Source organism: Somniosus microcephalus, chromosome 14 (assembly GCF_052327205.1).
Source record: "Somniosus microcephalus isolate GS21.2 chromosome 14, FLI_Smic_1.0, whole genome shotgun sequence".
Classification (NCBI taxonomy): Eukaryota; Metazoa; Chordata; class Chondrichthyes; order Squaliformes; family Somniosidae; genus Somniosus; species Somniosus microcephalus.
Window position 1 is genome coordinate 72,542,943 of NC_141000.1, and position 22,401 is coordinate 72,565,343.

The 22,401-nt window shown below is 45.5% G+C and overlaps 1 protein-coding gene across 15 annotated transcripts in view; it reads right to left on the reverse strand.

The window, feature by feature from the left end:
* The window catches only part of caska (calcium/calmodulin-dependent serine protein kinase a), a 540,018-nt gene extending 521,112 nt beyond the window's left edge, over positions 1–18,906 (reverse strand). For 3 of the 15 annotated variants that reach the window (XM_086006674.1, XM_086006671.1, XM_086006663.1), the window contains exon 1: positions 18,184–18,903. In XM_086006674.1, the coding sequence (XP_085862800.1) occupies positions 18,184–18,242 (59 nt within the window). In that variant the 5' untranslated portion in view covers positions 18,243–18,903. Of the gene's footprint in view, positions 1–18,183 lie in introns of all 15 variants that reach the window. The other 12 variants (XM_086006672.1, XM_086006668.1, XM_086006665.1 and 9 more) reach the window with 7 other exon arrangements.
* Between the last annotated feature and the right edge of the window lie 3,495 nt (positions 18,907–22,401).

Genomic DNA, 22,401 nt, shown 5'->3' on the forward strand with positions numbered 1-22,401 from the left:
CATGGCCTCGTTCCTCCCCAGCTCCAACTTCCTCCAGCCTTCAGAGAACTCTGCGTTCCTCCAACTCTGGACTTGTGCCCATCCCCAACGTCCTTCACCCCACAAATGGAAGCTCTGCCTTCAGCTGTCTAATTCCATCCCTAAACCTCGCCAACTCTCCTCCTTTAAGACCCTCCTTAAAACCTACCTCTGACCAAGCTTTTGGTTATCTGTCCCATCGTCTCCTTCTTTGGCTCAGTGTCAAATTTTGCCTGACTATGCTCCTGTGAAGCACCTTGGTACATTTTAATACATTATAAGATTCTATATAAATGCAAGCGGTTGTAAAAAAAAAACGACTTGCATTTATATATTTTTTAAAATTAGTTTATGGGATGTGGGCGTCGCTGGCAAGGCGAGCATTTATTGCCCATCCCTAAATTGCCCTGGAGAAGCTGGTGGTGAGCCACCTTCTTGGACCGCTGCAGTCCGTGTGGTGAAGGTACTCCCACAGTGCTGTTAGGGAGTTCCAGGATTTTGACCCAGCGACGATGAAGGATCAGCAATATATTGCCAAGTCAGGATGATGTGACTTGGAGGGGAACTTGGAAGTGGTGGTGTTCCCATGCATCTGCTGCCCTTGTCCTTCTAGGTGGAAGAGGTCGCAGGTTTGGGAGGTGCTGCCGAAGCAGCCTTGGCGAGTTGCTGCAGTGCATCTTGTAGATGGTACACACTGCAGCCACGGTACGCCGGTGGTGGAGGAAGTGAATGTTTAAGGTGGTTGATGGGTGCCAATCAAGCGAGCTGCTTTGTCAAATCAACTTTTTGTCATTGTTAGTGCACAAGTGCAGTACAATGAAATGTAGGCTTGCGGCCCCAGAGTGTGTACATTTGGATTAAGACATTTAAACATTCAACATACATTTGGCTTGTAGTATATTAACATAAATATAACCATAATAAAGTGCATTGACAGATGTGCAGGCTTTAGAGTTTATTTGTGGAGTTCAGTAGGATGACAGCCCTGGGAAAGAAGCTGTTCCTAAATCTGGTCGTACGGGTGCGAATGCATCTGTAGCGTCTTCCAGATGGCAGGAGGGCGAACAGACTGTGGCTGGGGTGGGTAGGGTCTTTGATGATGGACCGTGACCTCCGTAGACAGCGTTTCTGGTATATGTGCTCTATGGTCGGTAGCCAGGTGCCGGTAATGCGTTGGGCAGTTTTGACTACCCGCTGCAGGGCTTTCCGGTCATAGTAGCTACAGCTGCCATACCATACGGTGATACAGTTCGTCAGGATGCTCTCTATTGTGCAGCGGTAAAAGTTAGAGGGGATCAGGGGTGACAGATTACATCCCTTCAGCCTCCTTAGGAAATATAGGCGCTGCTGGGCCTTCTTCACCAGAGAGGAGGTATTGAGGGACCAGGAGAGGTCTTCCGTGATGTGGACTCCGAGGATCTTAAAGCTGTCCACCCTTTCCACCACAGCCCCATTGATGTGGATGGGGGTGTGACTTCCGCCTTTGGACTTCCTGAAGTCCACAATGATTTCTTTTGTTTTCTTGGTGTTAAGGGCCAGGTCGTTATCGGCGCACCACTTCACGAGATGCTGGACCTCCTCCCTGTAGGCTGACTCATCGTTGTTGGTGACCTGGCCTACTACCGTGGTGTCATCCGCAAACTTGATGGTGTTGGAACCATTAACAGCCACACAGTCGTGGGTGAAGAGGGAGCTCAGCACACATCCTTGTGGGGCCCCCGTGTTCAGGGTCGGGAGGGAGGGGGGGGGGGGGGGGGGGTGGTGGTTACCTAATTTGACAGACTGGGGTCGGTTTGTTAGGAAGTCCAGGGTCCAGTTGCAGAGGGAAGTGTTCAGGCCAAGAGAGTGTGGAGTTTGGTGGCCAGCTTGTTGGGGACGATAGTGTTGAATGCTGAGCTGTAGTCTATGAACAGCATCCTTACCATCTAGGTGATTCAGTGCCGAGTGTAGAGCAGTTGTGATTGCATCCTCCGTTGATCTGTTTGCACGATAGGCAAACTGGTGTTGGTCAAGGGAGGCAGGAACACTGGCTTTGATGTGGGCTAAGACCAGTCTCTTGAAACACTTCATTATGATGATGGGTGTGAGTGAGACAGGTCGATAGTCGTTCAGGCACGTCACAGCCGTTTGTTTTGGCACAGGAATAATGGTAGCGGTCTTGAAGCATGTAGGGACTACTGCCTGGGCCAATGACAGATTGAAGATGGCGGTGAAGACATCAGCCAGCTGATCAGCACATTCCTTGAGTACCCATCCAGGGATGCTATCCGGTCCAGCAGCCTTTCGTGTGTTCACTCCGCGTAGAACACCCCTTACGTCGGAGGTCAACAGTGAGCACCTGGTCTTCCGGGGGTGGCAAGGCTTTGGTAGCCGGCTCCCGGTTGTAGTGAGCGTAGAAGTTGTTAAGCTCCTCCGGAAGGGAGGCATCGCTAACCCGGGGGGGGGGGGGGGGTGGGGGGGCTGGTGCTTTTGCCCTTGTAGTCAGTGATGGACTGGATGCCTTGCCACATGCGCCGGGGGTCCGAGTTGTTGTGGAAATGATCCTCAATCCGCAGTGTCTGTTTCCTTTTGGCAGTCCTGATACCCTTTTTTAGGTTGGTCCTAGCTGCACTGTAAGCCGCCGCGTCGCCAGATTTAAATGCTGCGTCGCGTGCTTTCAACAGTGAGCAGACCTCTCCGTTCATCCAGGGTTTCTGGTTGGGGTATGTCCTGATATTTTTATGGGTCGTGACAACCTCGACGCAGCTGTTGATGTAGAATAGCACTGTGGATGCGTATTCCTCGATGTCATTATGGGCAAACATGCCCCAATCAGTGCGTTCGAAGCAGTCCTGAAGCTCCGATACTGCCCCCTCTGGCCATACTTTCACTGCTCTCACTGATGTTCTCCCTCTTTTGATGAGTGGTTTTGTATGCCGGGGCTAGAAACAGGGAGAGGTGGTCAGACTTCCCAAGGTGGGGGCAGGGAATGGCCTTATAAGCGTCTACAATGCTCGTGTAGACTTGATCCAGTGTGTTCTCCCCTCTTGTGGGGCAGGAGACATTCTGGTGGAATTTCGGTAGTACAGTTTTTAGGTTTGTGATTGAAGTCCCCCGCGACGATAAAAGCTCCGTCTGGGTGCGCAGTTTGTTGTTCGCTGATGGCCCTGTAGAGGTCCTTCAGTGCTAGTTTGGCATTAGCGTGTGGTGGGATGTAGACCGCAGTGATAACAGCCGTGAATTCCCGAGGCAGGTAGAAGGGTCTGCACCTTACCATGAGGAATTCCAAATCAGCCGAACAGGATCTATCGATTGTGTCCGTGTTAGTGCACCAGGCATTGTTAGTGTAAATGCACAAACCGCCTCCCCTGCTCTTACCAGAGTCTGCAGTTCTGTCGGCGCGGAAGACCGTGCATCCTTCCAGTTGGATGGTGGCGTCAGGGATGCCGTTGTTCAGCCAGGTCTCTGAAGATCATGGCGCAGCATTCCTTTGTCCTTTTCTGTGTGGAGAGATCCAGTTTGATCTCATCCATTTTGTTCTCCAGTGACCTGACGTTGGCCAGGAAAATACTTGGGGAGGGTGGGTTTGTGTGGGGCCCTCTTTAGCCTGTTTTGGATACCTGCCCTCTTACCCCGCTTCTGCTTGCGTTCCCTGCGCGGTCTGCACTGACTTCCGGCTGGGGAAGGACGCCACGCTGGTCCCGGGGGTCGGGCGATGTCAGGAGGCAGATCGATGTCGCCGAGTGTAAGCCGCACGCAGTCGGCCCCGATGTCTGGGAGCGTCTGCCGGCTGTACGGTAGGTCAGCCTTTAATTCCCGAATCAGCAGAGTCTAGAAGAGATGGTGTTATCCTGGATGGTGTTGAGTGCAGCTCCAACAACACTCAAGAAGCTCATCAGGCAAGTGGAGAGTATTCCACACACTCCTTACTTGTGCCTTATAGATGGTAGAAAGGCTTTGAGGAGCCAGGAGGCAAGACACTCGCCGCAGAATACCTAGCCTCTGACCTGCTCTTGTTGCCACAGTATTTATGTGGCTGGTCCAGTTAAGTTTCTGGTCAATGGTGACCCCCAGAATGTTGATGGTAGGCAATTCAGTGATGGTAATGCCATTGAATGTCATGGGGCGGTGGTTAGACTCTCGCTTGTTGGAGATAGTCATTGCCTGGTACTTCTGTGGTGCGAATGTTACCTGCCACTCATCAGCCCAAGCCTGAATATTGTCCAGGTCTTGTTGCATGCGGGCATGGACTGTTTCATTATCTGAGGAGTTGTGAATGGCACTGAACACACTGCAGTCATCAGCGAACATCCCCATTTCTGACCTTATGTTGGAGGGAAGGTCATTGATGAAGCAGCTGAAGATGGTTGGGCCGAGGACACTGCCCTGAGGAACTCCTGCAGCGATGTCCTGGGGCTGTGATGAATGATCTTCAATCACCACAACCATCTTCCTTTGTGCTAGGTATGACTCCAGCCAGTGAAGAGTTTTCCCCTCCAATTCCCAATGACTTCAGTTTTACTAGGGCTCCTTGAGGCCACGCTCGGTCAAATGCTGCCTTGATGTCAAGGGCCGTCACTCTCACCTCACCTCTGGAATTCAGCTCCTTTGTCCATGTTTGGACCAAGGCTGTAATGAGGTCTGGAGCCGAGTGGTCCTGGTGGAATCCAAACTGGGCATTGGTGAGTAAGTGCTGCTCAATAGCACTGTCAACGACACCTTCCATCACTTTGCTGATGATTGAGAATAGACTGATGGGATGGTAATTGGCCTGATTGGATTTGTTTGTCCTGCTTTTTGTGGACAGAACATACCTGGGCAGTTTTCCATTTTGGTGGGTAGATGCCTGTGTTGTAGCTGTACTGGAACAGCTTGGCTAGAGGCATGGCTAGTTCTGGAGCACAAGTCTTCAGCACTACAGCCGGGATGTTGTCAGTGCTCATAGCCTTTTCTGTATCCAGTGCACTCAGCCATTTCTTGATATATGTGTGGTGAATTGAAATGGCTGAAGAGTGAATTCTGTGATGGTGGAGAACTCAGGAGTAGGCAGATACGGATCATCCACTCGGCACTTCTGGCTGAAGATGGTTGCACACGCTTCAGCCTTGTCTTTTGCACTCACGTGCTGGGCTCCACCATCATTGAGGATGGGGATATTCATAGAGCCTCCTCCTCCTGTTAGTTGTTTAATGGTCCACCACCATTTACAACTGGATGCGACAGGACTGCAGCGCTTTGATCTGATCCGTTGATTGTGGGATCACTTAGCCCTGTCTATAGCATGCTGCTTCGGCTTTTTAGCATCCATGTAGTTCTGTGTTGCAGCTTCCCCAGGTTGGCACCTCATTTTTAGGTAAGCCTGGTGCTGCTCCTGGCATGCTCTTCTACACTCCTTATTGAACCAGGGTTGGTCCCCTGGCTTGATGGTAATGGTAGAGTGAGGGATATGCCAGGCCACGAGGTTACAGATTGCGGTGAAATACAATTCTGCTGCTGTTGATAGCCCACAGTGCCTCATGGATGCCCAGTTTTGAGCTGCTAGATCTGTTCTGAATCTATCCCATTTAGCACAGTGGTAAAGCCACACAACACGATGGAGGGTGTCCTCAGTGTGAAGACGGGACTTCGTCTCCACAATAACTGTGTGGTGGTCACTGCTACTAATACTGTCATGGGCAGATGCATCTGCGACAGGTAGATTGGGGAGGACAAGGTAAAGTAGGTTTTTCCCCTCGTGTTGGTTCTTACCACCTGTCGCAGGCCCAGATGGCAACTATGTCCTTCAGGACTCGGCCAGCAGTGGTGCTACCAAGCCACTCTTGGTGATGGACATTGAAGTCCCCCACCCAGAGTACATTCTGTGCCCTTGCTACTCAGTGCTTATTCCAAGTGGTGTTCAACATGGAGGAGGAGTACTGATTCATCAGCTGAGGGAGGGCGGTAGGTGGTAGTCAGCAGGAGGTTTCCTTGCCCATGCTTGACCTGAAGCCATGAGACTTCATAGGGTCTGGAGTCAATGTTAAGGACTCCCAGGGCCACTCCTTTCCGGTTGTATACCGCTGTGCCGCCACCCCTGCCGGTGGGACAGGACATACCCAGGGATGGTGATAAGAACATAAGAAATAGGAGCAGGAATAGGTCACTTGGCCCTTCGAGCCTGCGCCACCATTCAATAAGATCATGGCTGATCTTGGGTTCAAAGCCACTTCCCTGCTCGCTCCCCATAACCCTTCACTCCCTTACCTTGCAAAATTCTGTCTCCACCTTAAATGTATTTAATGACCCAGCCTCAGCGGCTCTCTGGGGCAGAGAATTCCACAGATTTACGACCCTTTGAGAGAAGAAATTCCTCGTCATCTCAGTTCTAAAAGGGCAACCCTTTATTCTGAAACTATGCCCCCGCGTTCTAGATCACCTCTCATTCTTCGAAATTCCTGTGAGTATAGGCACAGCCTGCTCAACCTTTCTTCATAAAAGTCAACCCCCTCATCGCAGGAATCAACTGAGTGAATCGTCTCTGAACTGCCTCCTGTGATGGAGGAGTTTGGGACATTGGCTGAAAGGCATGATTCTGTGAGTATGACTATGTCAGGCTGTTGCTCGACTAGTCTGTGGGACAGCTCTCCCAATTTTGGCACAAGTCCCAAGATGTTGGTGAGGAGGACTTTGCAGGGTCAACTGGGCTGGGTGCGCCGTTGCCATGTCCGTAGCCAGTGCAGAGGTCGATGCCAGGTGGTCCGTCTGGTTTCATTATTATTATTTTGTTTTGTAGCGGTTAGTTACAACTGAGTGACTTGCTGGGCCATTTCAGAGGGCAGTTAAACGTCAACCACACTGCTGTGGGTCTGGAGTCACCATATAGGCCAGACCAGGTAAGGACGGCAGATTTCCTTCCCTAAAAAGGACATTAGTGAACCAGATGGGTTTTTACTACAATCCGATAGTTTTTTATTCCAGATTTATTTAATTAGCCGAATTTAAATTCCCCAGCTGGTGGATCATTAGTCCAGGTATCTGGATTACTAGCCCAGTGACATTACCACTATGCTACATTTCCCATTATATAGCACCTTTCACGATCTCAGGATGTTCCAAAGTGCTGCACAGCCAATGAAGTACAGGTAGAACGTCCCAAATCTGGCAACCTCGGGACCGAGGCCGAGCCGTTTTTTTCCGGACTTCGGAACGTGTTTCTGATGTCCAAAGTCCGGTAATACCCAAACCCAGGTTGCGATATTTCTGGACTTTGGACATCAGAAACACGTGCCGAGTCTGGAAATACCTGGGCCCAGGTTGCACTTTTGGTAAGCCTCCCTCGGTGTCCAGATTCCGGAACATTTTACGGATTCCGGACCCCTGCCACCAATCGTCCGAGTCCGGATTCCAGAACTCCGTATTTGGGACGCTCAACCTGTACTTTTGAAGTGAAGCCACTGTTGTAACATAGAAAACGCAGCAGCCAATTTCCACAGCGCAAGCTCCCACAAACAGCAGTGATAATGACCAGATCATCTGTTTTTTAGTGATAAATATTGGCCAGGGCACCGGGGATAACTCCCCTGCTCTTCTTCGAAATAGTGCCATGGGATCTTATAAGTCCACCTGAGAATGCAGACGGGACCTCGGTTTAACGTCTCATCCGAAAGACAGCACCTCTGACAGTATTGGACTCTAGTGTCAGACGATGCTTTTGTGCCAAGTCTCTGGAGTGGGACTTGAACCCACAAACTTCTGACTCAGAGACGAGAGTGCTACCAACTGAACCACAACATTCCAACCCTTGTTTTGTAAACCTGCATTATTTGTTTCAACTAGAAATTCTAACCAATATTACAAATGATGGATGATGGTTTGCTATTCAGCATTTCAGGGAACTCTCTCCGTAACAGCACTGTGGGAGTACCTTCACCACACAGGCTGCAGCGGTTCAAGGCGGCGGCTCACCACCTCCTTCTCAAGGGCAATTAGGGATGGACAATAAATGCTGGCCTTGCCAGAGACACCCACATTCCATGAATGTAAAAATTTAAATACATTGGTTATCTTCATTTCTTCTCTTTTTGTTCCTTCCTGGAAGCATCAAAATCTGGAATCTGACCACTACAGGCTTGGTCTTTATTTTGCCATGTTGCACAGATGAGGAGAGTTTTTGATTATAGCCTTTCAGTGTAGATTTTCAGGTTGCAATATTTGTATATGTGCCAAGTTTTCAACAATTCTACAGATACTGCTAAAGATGTTTGATACCCTTGCTCGTTTGAGAGGAATATAGAGTGCAAGAATCAATTGTTTTCATTACTGCAGCTCACCGTCTTCTCCAGCAAGTGCACTGTCCTCTGCATACGGTCACCTCCAAATTCACTGCAGGTCATCACTACCCTCAATAAAAAGATTTTCTGAATGAATAGCAATGCTGATGTGGTACAAGCACATAATTCCCTAAAAATGCAAGTGTAGGTAGATAAAAAAAATTAACAAAAAGGCCAGTGGTATTTTGGGTTATGAACAGTGGCGCACAGTGCAAGAACAATCTCCAATGGCCTCTCCACTCCCATCTACGACCACTTCTTTGTATCCCTCACCACCCACATTCCCTTATACTCTTTCAACATCACCTCCTTCTGCATTGCTCCTGGGGAAAAACTCTCCGAAGTGATTTATAACCACTATCTTGAACATGCATTGCCTAGTCTTTGGTCCTCCATTCACCATGATACCTCTGCAGCTAGAGTTGTTCAACTAATCCTTCACCTCCATCTTGATGCCCTTGACCGCAGCAAAACTTCCATCATCTTCCATCTTAAATCATTTCCTCATCTTCACTCCATCCAAGTGGCATAAACTTGCTCACACTGTCTTAAGCCATCAGTCGCCAGATCTAGCTCATACATATCAAGCTCTACCAGTCTTGCTCTCTTCTGCTAAAATGTCCCATTACTCTAGGATGATCCTGGAAAGCAAAGATAACCCCAGGCTCCTATTCTCAACTAAAAGCCCTTTCTCCTGTTCCCTGTAACATGTGCAAGGGGCTGATGAATATCTTTGCCTCCAAGATAGAGATAAATAGTCTGTTCAGCTGCCTCTTGCTTCCTCCTTCCCCTTGCACTCCAAATAAAGCACAACACAGTCCCATCCCGACCCAAGCCCTGACCCCTCCTCTCTCAGTTTCTCATCCATCTCTATCCCCTGCCCACTTCAAGCTCATTTCATCTACGTGACCCACTTCCTGCACCTTCGACCTCATTCCCACTGAATTCCTGATTTTCATTCCTGGTCCCCATGGTAGCCGATATTGTAAATGCTTCCCTCTCTTCAGGCACGGGCCCTCACCCCATCTCCTCAAAAAGATGCACCCTCAACGGCTTCTCCATTTTAAATTTCCGCATGTGCACGCTATTTACAGCAACCACGCACTGTTTCTACAGGCCGCGCAGAACAAAGCACATCTTACAGGGAACATTGCCCTCAACCCATCTGTCTATCTCTGTAATCTTCTTCTGCGCTAAAACCCCCACCCCCAAACAACCTGCTCTTCTGACTTCGGCCTCTACTACGTCTCCTCCTCCCTTTGTCTCTCCATTGGAGGCGGTGTCTTCAGCTGCCTAGGTCCTTCTATTTGAAAATGCTTTTGTTTGGATACACTTCCTTTGTTTGGTAGCATACAAATATTTTGATATAATTCCTATTCAAAATCAGACCTTGCATTATAGTTTGTCAGTCACAATTTGTTTTCCATCTTTGGAAGAGAAAGGGAGGGTAGACTTCATTTTTTTTTTTTAAAAAAAGGACCAGGTTTAAAATAGGGCCATTCGAATCACTAAATCAAGAAAGAATGTTCATTTATATAGCGCCTTTCATGACCTCAGGATGTCCCAAAGCACCTTACAGCCAATGAAGTACCATTGAAGTGTAGTCACTGTTATATAGGGAAACATATTTTGTGCAAACTTTAAAACATCTGTCACCCCATAAATTTACACTAGTTTGGTGTAATTGTGCATTTTGGTTGCAGGAGTATATAATATGATGAGTCTTCTGGCATAGTTTTCTGTTATAGTACACTACATGTTTCACGATCAGAGTGTTTTGTTGGCAGTGGAGGCAGAATCAGAGGATAGGAGCTAAAGGCAAACCTAATGTGTCTTAAATTGCCATTGGTTGAGTCACTATCCCTGTGGCACCTGGAGCCAGTTGGAGGTACATTGCCATTTTCCCCCTCATATCAAGTTGACTGATGCATGTCTAACAGATGCTATACACCACTGCAAGGTGGGGGGGGGGGGGGGGGGTGGGGTGGGTGCACATCACCTAGTGTGCAAGATGTGTGTGTCTATGAATGGTCAGCGAGAATGGGTGATTTTCAACCTTCACATAAAACTGGAAAGCAAGGAGAAAACTGGACCTCTTTACTAGAGGTTTACAAAACATGCCTCAGCTCAAACACCACAATACACCCTCTTTCCCTTCATGGAGGTAGGGCAACTTGATATGAGGGAAGACTCCTATTGGTACTGTGTAAGCTCTGCAGTCTCAGTAATGGAGGAGGTAGTAAAGAAATTGGAAAGGATAAAAATAAAGAGTAAGTACTTAAAGGTTGGCAGTGCTCAAAGTAGAAAAGTCACCTGGTTGCATCCTAGTATCATCCCAAGTTGCTGAGGGAGTCAAGGATGGAAATTGCGGAAGCTATGACCACAATCTTCCAATCCTCTTTAGATATACGAGGGATAAACCCAGCAAATACAGGTCAGTCAGCCTAACATCAGAGGTGGGGAGAACTTTTAGAGACACTAATTCGGGCAAAATTAATTGGCACTTGGAAAAATATGGGTTAATGAAAGCCAGCATGGATTTGTTAACGTGTTTAACTAACTTTCTTCAGTTGTTTGATGAAATAACAGAGAGGGTAGTGCAGCTGATACTTAGTGTATATTTACTTTCGTGCTTGACTAATCTATTGGAATTTTTTGAGGGAGTAACTGGTAGAATAGATGGGGGAGAGCCAGTAGATGTGGTGTACCTGGACTTCCAAAAGGCCTTCGATAAGGTCCCACATAAAAGATTAGCATGGAAAATTGAGGCTCATGGGATAAAGGGGAAAGTTTTGGCGTGGATAGGGAACTGGCTGTCAGATAGAAAACAGAGAGTTGGAATAAACGGCTCATTTTCTGAATGGCAGGCAGTAACAAGTGGGGTACCACAGGGATCTGTCCTGGGCCCCCAGCTGTTCACAATTTACATTAATGACCTGGATCAGGGAGTCGGATGCAGCATTTCCAAATTTGCAGACGACACTAAACTAGGAGGTGGGGTGGGCTCAGAGGAAGAGACCAGGAAGCTCCAGAGCGATTTGGACAGACTGGGCGATTGGGCGGATAAATGGCAGATGCACTATAATGTGGACAAGTGCGAAGTTATCCACCTTGGGTGCAGGAACGGGAGGGCAAATTATTATTTAAATGGCAATAGATTGGGAGAGGGGGAAGTACAGAGAGACCTGGGTGTTCTTGTACACCAGTCACTGAAGGCGAGCATGCAGGTGCAACAGGCGGTCAAGAAGGCAAACGGTATGCTGGCCTTCATAGCAAAAGGGTTAGAATACAGGAACAGGGATACCTTGCTGCAGCTGTACAGGGCACTGGTGAGACCACACCTCGAGTACTGTGTACAGTTTTGGTCGCCTCATCTGAGGAAGGATGTTCTTGCCATGGAGGGGGTGCAGCGGCGATTCACCAGGCTGATACCAGGAATGGCGGGAATGACCTATGAGGAGAGACTATGTAGTTTAGGGATGTACACACTGGAGTGTAGAAGATTGAGAGGGGACCTCATAGAAGTGTATAAAATTCTGACAGGTCTAGACAGACTGGATGCAGAAGGAATGTTTCCCTTGGCGGGTGAGAACAGAACTAGAGGACATAATTTAAGGATAAGGGCTAAACCATTTAGGACAGAGATGAGGGGGAATTTCTTCACTCAGAGAGTGGTGAACCTGTGGAACTCATTGCCACAGAGGGCAGTGTATGCCAGCTCATTAAATATATTTAAGAGGGAATTAGATATATTTCTACGGGCAAAAGGGGTTAAGGGTTACGGAGAGAAGGCGGGGACGGGATACTGAATTAAAGGATCAGCCATGATCTCATTAAATGGCGGAGCAGGCACGAAGGGCCGAATGGCCTACTCCTGCTCCTATCTTCTATGTATCTATGTATAATAGACTGGATAGCAAAATTCAAGCCCATGGGACTAAAGGGGCAGTGGCTGAGGGATAGAATGGAGACAGTAGGTGATGAACAGTTGTTTTTCAGACTGGAGGGAAGTGTGCAGGGCTGTCTCCCAGGGGTCAGTGTTGGGATGTCTGCTCTTTTTGATATACATAAATGACCTGGACATGAGTATACAGGACATAATTTCAAAGTTCGCAAATGACACGAAACTCGGAAATGTAGTAAACATTGAGAAGGATAGCAACAGACTTCAGGAGGACAGAGACTGGTGAAATGGGCAGACACATGGCAGATGAAATTTAATGCAGAGAAGTGCGAAGTGATTCATTTTGGTAGGAAGAATGAGAAGAGACAACATAAACTATCTCTACTTGTAATAACAGGGAGCCGCTTTACTGAACTGTTGCTGTCCATTTGTTCAGGTATGGATTTTATAATGAATGCCAAGAAAGATATAAAACGTAAAAAAAAAAAATCTGCAATCTTCCTTCAATATCAAATATCTCTGCAAAAGTATTTGTGGTTACTGAAAAGGTGTAAGGAGTAATTTTTATTCAAAGTACAGATACAAGAAATTAATGGCCTTACTGGACATTTCCAGGAACAAAAAGATTCTCAGTCATTCCACTGTAAACCCTATAAATTAAACAAAAAAAAAAAAACAAAAAAAAAATCTAAAAACGTACCCATAAATGTAGCTCCAACAATTTATACCTTTCCTCTTCATCTCCTTTCATCACCCCCGGATCAATAAAATCCTAGTGCAAGCACACTTTTTTTTTGGGGGGGGGGGGGGGGGGGGGTGCGGGGTGAAGGGGAAGAGAAGGAAAACAGATTGGCCTTTGGCAAAGCGGGCCAGGTCTTTCTGTTTGCAAACTCTGCCCTGGCCAGTTCTGATCCAGCAAAATAGGTAAAAAGATAACAATTGAATAAATCATTGAAACAACATGTCCAAGGCATGAGAAACAAATGGAAGATATACACAGATGGAACAGCAAACAGGGGAAAGGGGAGAATTACAGAGGGTAGAAAGAGTGAAAAAAAACTGAGACAGAGATGCAGAGAAAAGGAGGAAAAAAAAAAGGCAAAAAAGTGGAAGGAATTAGACAAGCAAATATACCAATGCAGGATTTTTTTTGTCCACAAGTCACACCACAAGATCAATAATTAAGAATGGAAAAGCAGTGGGTGTAGTATATTTGGACATTGAAAAAGTGTTTGCTAAAGTGCCATATAACAGACCTATTGCAAAGATTAAGATACTAATGTGAAATAGCAACCTGGATAAAGGGAAGAATGGAAGCAGAGAATTGGAAAAAAAAAGGGTGTTTCTTGGACTGGAAAGATGTAGCTAGTGTCGTGCCCCAGGATTAATGTTAGGACCTCTTGTTCTCCATATACAAATACGAGTTGGTCATGGGCATAGACAAAATATTTGCTGTTATCAAATTAGGCAGCATGGCAAATTGTGAGGAAGAATGCAGGAAATTACAGGACAAACATGTAATAGAATGGCAAGACAAGTGGCAAATGCAGACAAATATGAATTAGTACATTTTGGAAAAAAGATAAATGAATATATACCCTGAATAGTAAAATTCTCAATGGTGTGGACGAACAGAATGGAGCACATACATATATTCTTTAAGATAGGACAGCAGGTGGCAGGGGGGGCAGGATGATATAGGAATCCTATTTGCCCTATTTATGGATCAGACACAAATACAGAGACAGATGGACAGAATATAATAGCCACCATTAGGCCACAGTTGGAGTAGTGGAAAAGGTGCAATCTAAATTCACTAGGATACCAGGGATCAGAGGATATAATTATGATGAGACACTTGAAAAACGTGGGCTTTATTCATTAGAGTAGAGAAGCTTAAGGAAGGGGAAATCGAATATTCAAAATTTTGAACTGGTTTGACAGGGTAAGTAGTGAAAGATCATTTTCACTCGTCAGTGAATAAGTAACCAGGGGACATAAACTCACAAGGGAGGAAGGAAGGAAAGACAGGTGTCTATCTGCTCAACCACTCCCTCACCTCCAACTTTGATGCCCCTGTCCCTGGGGAAACCCTTTCTCTCTCTCACTCTGGTCTTTTCCCATGATATGACTCCAATCTTTGCTCCCTCAAGTTCAAGGGTTGCAGACTTGAGTGTATCTGGCACACAACTGGTTTAGCTATCCATCTCGAGATCTGGTTTGATCATAGCAAGCTCCGTCAGGCCTCGCTCTCCTCTGCCAAAACTATTACTCCAGAATCATCCTGGAGAGCAAAGGTAAACCGTGCATTTTTCTCCACTACCAACTGTCTCTTCAAACCCCTCTCCCCTGCTGCTTATACTCTCAACTCCAACAAGTGCAGGGACCTCAGTCACTAAAATTGAGACCACCTGTTCAGCTGCATCCCACACCCACCCCCCTGCTCTAGAACCACGTCTTACTCTAGTTTCTCTATCTCCCCTCATGTTCTCTTCGAGATAATCTTGTCCACGAAATCCACCTCCTGCTCCCTTGACCTCATCACAATAAACTGCTGACCACCCAACATCGCTTCCTGACCCCCATGCTAGATGACATTGTAAATGGTTCCCTTTCCTCAGGTACTGTCCCCCTTCCTTTCAAAATCTCTGAACATAATGTCGCCTCCCAAATCCTTGTCCATCTTACCGCAACTCCAGGTTTTAATCTCACCAGGGTCCCACTCCTGCTGCAGCACAGAAGTGGCCCTAATCAAAGCTACAAATGACACCCTCTGCGACGGTGACTGTGGTGCATTATCCCTCCTTGTCCTTCTCAATCTCTCTGCAGCCTTTGCCACAGTTGACCTCATCATCCACCTCCACTGCCTTTCCTCCATAGCCAGCCCTTACTTGGTTTCACTCATCAATCCAGCCATAGCCAAAGCATCTCCAGTAATGGCTTCTCCTTCCATCCCGCACCACTTGGGAGCACCCCCTAAGGATCTATCGCTGCCCACCGCCACCCCACCTCCTCTATGCTGCCTTTGGCAACATTATCCAAATACATTGGATCAACTTCCACATGCATGCAGATGATACCCAAATCTACCTCTCCATCATCTCTCTCAACCCCTCCTCTGTCTCTGTTGTCAGGCTGTTTGTTGGACATCCAGTCCTAAATGAGCCACAGTTTCCTTCAGTTAAACATCGTCTTTAACTCCCGCCACAAACTCCATACTCTTGGCACGGATTCCATCCCTCACCACTAATTTCATCCCCCTCCCTGGCCACCATCTCAAGTTGAACCACGATTCAAAACCTCGGCATACTTTTTGACCCAAGCAGAGCTTCCAACTGCAGATCGTCTCGGTCACAAAGACCACCCACTTCCACATCTGTAATATTGCCCACCTCCACCCATTTTAGTCAATCTGCTGTTGAAATCCACATCCAAGCCTTTGTTTTACCTCCTTCTCCTGGTCAGCCTCCCATCCTCCACAAACATCAGCTCAGCCAAAAGAAAATGCAAGTCCATTACAACAAAATGCACATTAAAAAAAAATCCAAACTGGTAGTTATTCTTGCTCATCAACTAAAATAAGTTCAGATGAGGAAGGCCATTCAGCCCACCCATGTTGTCCTTCTATACAAGCCTACGGTCCCCCATCACAGAACTTCCTCTTGAATGATTCTAGAGGTTTTGCAGCTGCAACTCTAAGACAATTCCAATTATTAACTGATTTGACTATTTTTTCCCATGTACTTTTTGCCAAACCTAACTGAAAATCCTTCAAAGCTCAATTTTTTTTTTTTTTTTTTTTTTTTTTTTAAAAACAGGTTTGAGATAAAAAAGTGTTTCAATAAGACCACCTCCTCTTCAACTTGCATTTACATATCGTCTTTAATGTAGTAAAACATCCTAGGGTGCGTCACAGGAATGTAATCAGACAAAAACAGATACTAAGCCAAAGACAGAGACACTAGGACAGGCGACCAAAATCTTGGTCAGAGGGGTAGATTTTAAGGAGTGCCTTAAGGGCAGTGTTGGCGATGTAGAGGGGGGTTTAGGGAGGGAATTTGAGTGTTTAGGGCCTAGACGGCAGAAGGCACGGTCACCAATGATGGGGCAAAGGAAGTGGGGGTGCACAAGAGGCCAAAGTTTATAGAACACATATTTCTCCGAGGGCTGTAGAGCTGGAGGAGGTTAGAGATAGAGAGGGGTTTGAACACAAGGATGAAAATGTTAAAATCCCTAACCATGCATTTCCCTATCTCTATTAGATAACTTACTTATCTGGCCACTTAAAAAGGCAGTCTATGTAAAATTATAAAGCAAAAGCTTTACAGTAAATATGATCTCAATTGTGCAATCAAAAGGAATTTGATCACAAATTTGTAGTATTGTATATTTATAGAATATATTTGGTTATGTCATTTCACAGGAACACAGCATCAAAAATATTCCAGTTATTATTGCTTCTTGTCAAGACATGACCATATCAAAATATTTACATCATATCTATGGTGGTACCCTCTCAACTATTCACACGCGACAATATCTTAAGAAAGTCACGGCAGACACTCCTAGAGCTGCAAGCACAAATCAAAAAGCCTACAACTACATATTTCATAAAATAAAATTTAGATATTGACAGATTGGAATACAATTTCAGATTAAATTACATCTCACATGTTATTGCAGCTGAACACCTCAATTATGGTTCAAATTATACACATACAATTTTTTTGAATTTTCATGGGGTAGCTTGACCCTCAGATATTTAGTCACTGTGCATTGAGCCTTCAGTACAAGTTGCTAGGAGCAGGAAATCTTTACAGGTTATATGTAAAAAAGAGGTAATAATAATAAAGGATATCTGATAAACCACAGGATATCCCATAATTTTTATCACTAGTTTTTTTTAAATTGAGTTTAAGATTACAACATCTAAAGAATCAAATTTGAAACTGTACTTTCATGTACTGATTTTTGAAAAGAATATTAACACTACCACTCTGATTACATAACAGTAGTGAAAACATATTACATGTCTCATAGTAGGCCAAAGAAAATAGAAAACAATTCCACAATTTGGGACATAATTAAAAGTAAATATCTCTCAAGAAGTTTAGAGTAAAGGTAAATGAGATACAAAAATGTGTTATGATAATAAATCCACATACTCCACGTCCTCCAGTGCTATTTAAAAAAAATCGAATATAAACAGCTCGACACATCTTGCAAGGAAGACATTGTTCACTTAATGTTTATCCTAGCTGACAATGAGAATCTGCTGAAACATTACAAAAAATATTATGCCAATGTAATATAAACTTACTGTATTAAGACAACGACTTCACCGCAGCCTTTTTTTTGCCCTCGCGACAACGAAAAGGAATGTTAAATTCCGATTATGAAAATGGACCATACGATATAACGCTAACGAAACAATAAGCTTCCTGAATCAAACCACAATATAGTACATCAATGCAGGTGACACTTAGCAGTGCTAATTTCTGGGTTTCCCGACAGAAAACTGAAGTTACTCGTATTATTCCCTGGGAAAATAAATCCCTGATACACTGCTCCTTCAAGAGAAGGCACTGTATCATTCAGATGCAAAAGACTACAGCCATAGTAGCGGTATCGATATTACAATTCGTTTTCAATTTCAGTTTATATATTATAAAAAGTATATACCCATAATCGGCAGTAACACCTTCACATTAAAAATTGTTAGAAAATGAATATTTCTGGACGCATAGCTTTGATTTCTAAAATTTTATTTGTTTAAATTCAATTCCAGAGTTGTTTTTAGTGGTTATGTAAAAAAACTAAATAATAAATCCGGCCTCGGCCTTATCCTGTAATCCATTGGAAACAGAGGGAGGGCCTGTCTTGTAAATCCACGAATGAAACCACAACCCTAAGACATCACATTCTGACTGCAGTTTTATTTCTACTTTAAATATATATAAAAAAAACACTTACTTGCCAATCACTTCACACAGCTCATACACATCTTCAAATAGGACGTCGTCGTCGGCCATAGTCGATAATTAAAATCAGAATTTTAAGAATGAGAATTCAAAGTAAAAAAAAAACCTCTCCAATCGGGGAAATTAATAAAACCGTTTCCCGTGCAGGTCAATTAAGGAATTCAACACCGAAAAAAAAACAATGAAAATTTCCAGACACGGCCAGTGAAACGAAACACTAATTTATACTGGAACAGCCGAGTAAACCAGGCTGATGGGCTCCGCTCGGGTTTGCTATCCTTCTGGCGACCCCACCTTCTCTTTCTCACTGGCTTAAAACCCAGATAATCCACAGTCCAAGGCTCCTAGTCTCGGGATGTAGCTGCTCCCTCGAAGCCCAGGCCAAGAGCCGGGAATTATTTGCATGAAGAAAAGAGGTTTTTTTTCAATATTTCACAGCCGGCGTTGTTCAGACCATATTACCGCTTCTCCCTGCCGTGCGCTGTTATGTTGGCCCGTCCCCTTTCGGTGCGCCGCTCAGTTTAACTATGGACACAGTCGGCGGTGGCGGCGGCAGCGCTTCGTCGAACCGGAACCCACCAATCACCGCTCACTCACTCGCTGGCCGCACTCTGGATGCGTCAGCACGAAACGCACAGGCAGAGGTACCTTTGCGCATGCGTGCCAGCGACAGACCAGCCCTTCCCGCACCCACGCTGCGCATGCGTTAACTGCGATCTCCGTAGCACCTGCACTGAGTGCGCGGTCGGGTTTGCTGTTTGGGTTGTAAACTTGCTCCTTATAAACAGTTGTTCTTAAAGGTGTATTTTTTTAAACAAAAAGTACCAAATAGAAAATAATCGACTACATTTTTAAATTTTGAAACATTTTATCGTGTGTGACACGTTGTAGCTGCGAATCTTACTGCGCTGCAGCTTATAAGCGAGAGCGATTGCAGATCAACTTGGGTAAATATTTACTTATATTTTTTTTCCACCCCTTTGTTTTGGGTTTTCCCTCCCCCCCCCTTTCCTTTTTTTTCTCTCTCCCACATGGCAGCTGTCTCTCTGCCAATACATTTCACACTTAATCTGAGCTGTCTTTTGTCTCCACTTGTCCTATTACCATCTCGTCTGGTTTTGAATACCTCTTAATGTCTCTTTACTTCTTTTGTTCTATCGCAGCCCTGCCTTCGATCTATTTCATTTCCTTTCCAGTTTTGAAAATGGGTTCACCCGAAACGTCGACTCTAATTTCTCTCCACGGATGTTGCCTGGCCTGCTGAGTTTTTCCAGCATTTTCTGTTGTTATTTTGGGTAAATATTGTTTCATTTGTAGTTTACTGCCCTCTTCAATAAGATCAAATCTTAATATAGTACTGTAAGCCTGTTGAAACCCTCTTCCAAGCCTTTGACACCTCCTGATTTCAATATTCCAATGTTGTCCTAGCCAGCCTCTTTATTCTGGGCCTCATAAAAAAAATTATTATTCGTTTATGGGATGTGTACGTCGCTGGCAAGGCCAGCATTTATTGCCCATCCCTAATTGCCCTTGAGAAGGTGGTGGTAAGCTGCCTTTTGAACCGCTGCAGTCCGTGTGGTTGAAGTTATTCCCACAGTGCTGTTAGGTAGGGAGTTCCAGGATTTTGACCCAGCAACGATGATGGATCGGCAATATACTTCTAAGTCAGGATGATGTGTGACTTGGAGGGGAACTTGGTGGTGGTGTTCCCATGCATCAGCTGCCCTTGTCCTTCTAGGTGGAAGAGGTCGCGGGTTTGGGAGGTGCTGCCGAAGAAACCTTGGCGAGTTGCTGCAGTGCATCTTATAGATGATACACACTGCAGCTATGGTACGCCAGTGGTGGAGGGAGTGAATGTTTAAGGTGATTGATGGGGTGCCAATCAAGCGGGCTGCTTTGTCCTGGATAGTGTTGAGCTTCTTGAGTGTTGTTGGAGCTGCACTCATCCAGGCAAGTGGAGACTATTCCACACACTCCTTACTTGTGCCTTGTAGATGGTGGAAAGGCTTTGGGAAGTCAGGAGGTGAGACACTCGCTGCAGAATACCTAGCCTCTGACCTGCTCTTGTTGCCACAGTATTTATGTGGCTAGTCGAGTTAAGTTTCTTGTCAATGGTAAACCCCAGGATGTTGATGGTAGGGGATTCGGTGATGGTAATGCTGTTGGATGTCAAGAGGCGGTGGTTAGACTCTTGCTTATTGGAGATAGTCATTGCCTGGCACTCCTGTGGCGCGAATGTTACCTGCCACTTATCAGCCAAAGCTTGAACGTCGTCCGGGTCTTGTTGCATGCCGGCATGGACTGCTTCATTATCTGAGGAGTTGTGAATGGTGCTGAACACTGTGCAGTCATCAGCGAACATCCCCATTTCTGACCTTATGTTGGAGGGAAGGTCATTGATGAAGCAGCTGAAGATGGTTGGGCCTAGGACACTTGGGGCACTTAGGGCCCTTAGGAATTCCTGCAGCGATGTCCTGGGACTGTGATGATTGACCTTCAATCATCTTCCTTTGTGCTAGGTATGACTCCAGCCAGTGGAGCGTTTTCCCCCCGATTCCCATTGACTTCAGTTTTACTAGGGCTTCTTGATGCCACCCTCGGTCAAATGCTGCCTTGATGTCAAGGGCAGTCACTCTCACCTCACCTCTGGAATTCAGCTCCTTTGTCCATGTTTGAACCAAGGCTGTAATGAGGTCGGGAGCCGAGTGGTCTTGGCGGAACCCAAACTGGGCATCGGTGAGTAAGTGGCGCTTGATAGCATTGTCGATGACACCTTCCATCACTTTACTGATGATTGAGAGTAGACTGATGGGGCGGTAATTGGCCGGGTTGGATTTGTCCTGCATTTTGTGGACAGGACAAAATGCAGGACAATGCACCCCCATCCTCACTGACCTATACTGGTTCCCCAATGCCTTAGCTTTAAAATTCTCATCTGTGTTTGAAGCCCTTCGTGGCCTCGCCCTCCCTATCTGTTGTAATGTAGATGACTTAGCAGCCAATTTGCCCACGGACAGCATTGTGATAATGACCAGATAATCTATTTTTAGTATAAATCTGTTTTAGTTCTGATGAAAGGTCATCAACCTGAAACGTTAACTCTATTTCTCGTTCCACGGATGCTGCCTGACCTGCTGAGTATTTCCAGCATTTTCTGTTTCAGATTTCCAGCATCTATTTTTAGTGATGTTAGTTGAGGGATAAATATTGACCAGGACACCTGGGAGAACTTCCCTGCTCTTTTTTGAAATAGTGCTATGGGATCTTTTATGGGCCTCATCTCATCTGAAAGACAGAGCCTCCAACAGTTCTGCACTGGAGTATCAGTCTAGGTTATTTGCTCAAGTTTCTGAGTGTCTTTAAGAGTGGAACTTGAACCCACAACCATCTGACTCAGAGGTGAGTCACGAATGCCACATATTATGTGACATAACCACAGGTGCAGCTAGAAATGATCATAGTGAAAATAAAAGACCTGTCTTCTGGTGGTGGCTGAGAATAAATCAGAACCTAGTTTCCACACTGGGTTCCTATGACTTTCCTATTGCCTTATGCATACTCTGCTTTTAAACTTCTGCACTTCAAGCTGACTACACTGTCAGAAATGGTGTGCAAAACTTGGCTGCTGGTACAGTACTCCATGCTAAGTTTTGAATTCATACAGAATATTCAGGTGAAGTAGTAGTTGTGTGCCTGCCCGTGATCTTAGATCAAAGGCCATTATCTTCATGAAAAAGCATTTGGTAAATATTTTTTATTCTTTAGAAAGATACAGTACAATGCAATCATATAAATTATGTTGCAACATGTCACTAGTCGCATAATAATAAAAAAATTATATACTGCTATCCCTCCCCAAGCACAAAGACAGTGCTCCCTTAACTGCTTATAACACTTCTGGCTTTATTCTCATGCATATACAGAGGACTGATATCCTGAATACATTTCTTATTTCAACATTGTGAAGGATGGATTCTGACATTGAATAGGCCAGCTTTATCCATTCCAATGAATTCAGCAGCTTTGGACTGTGCTGAGCCTGAGTAAGATGTGCGTTTTTCTCTGAAGCCTTCCAAACAGGACCTGATTGATACAAATAAAAACAGAAAATGCCGGAAACACTCAGCAGGTCAGGCAGCATCTGTGGAGAGTGAGCAACAGTTAATGTTTTAGATTGATGATCTTTTATCAGAACCTGGTTGGTACAAGC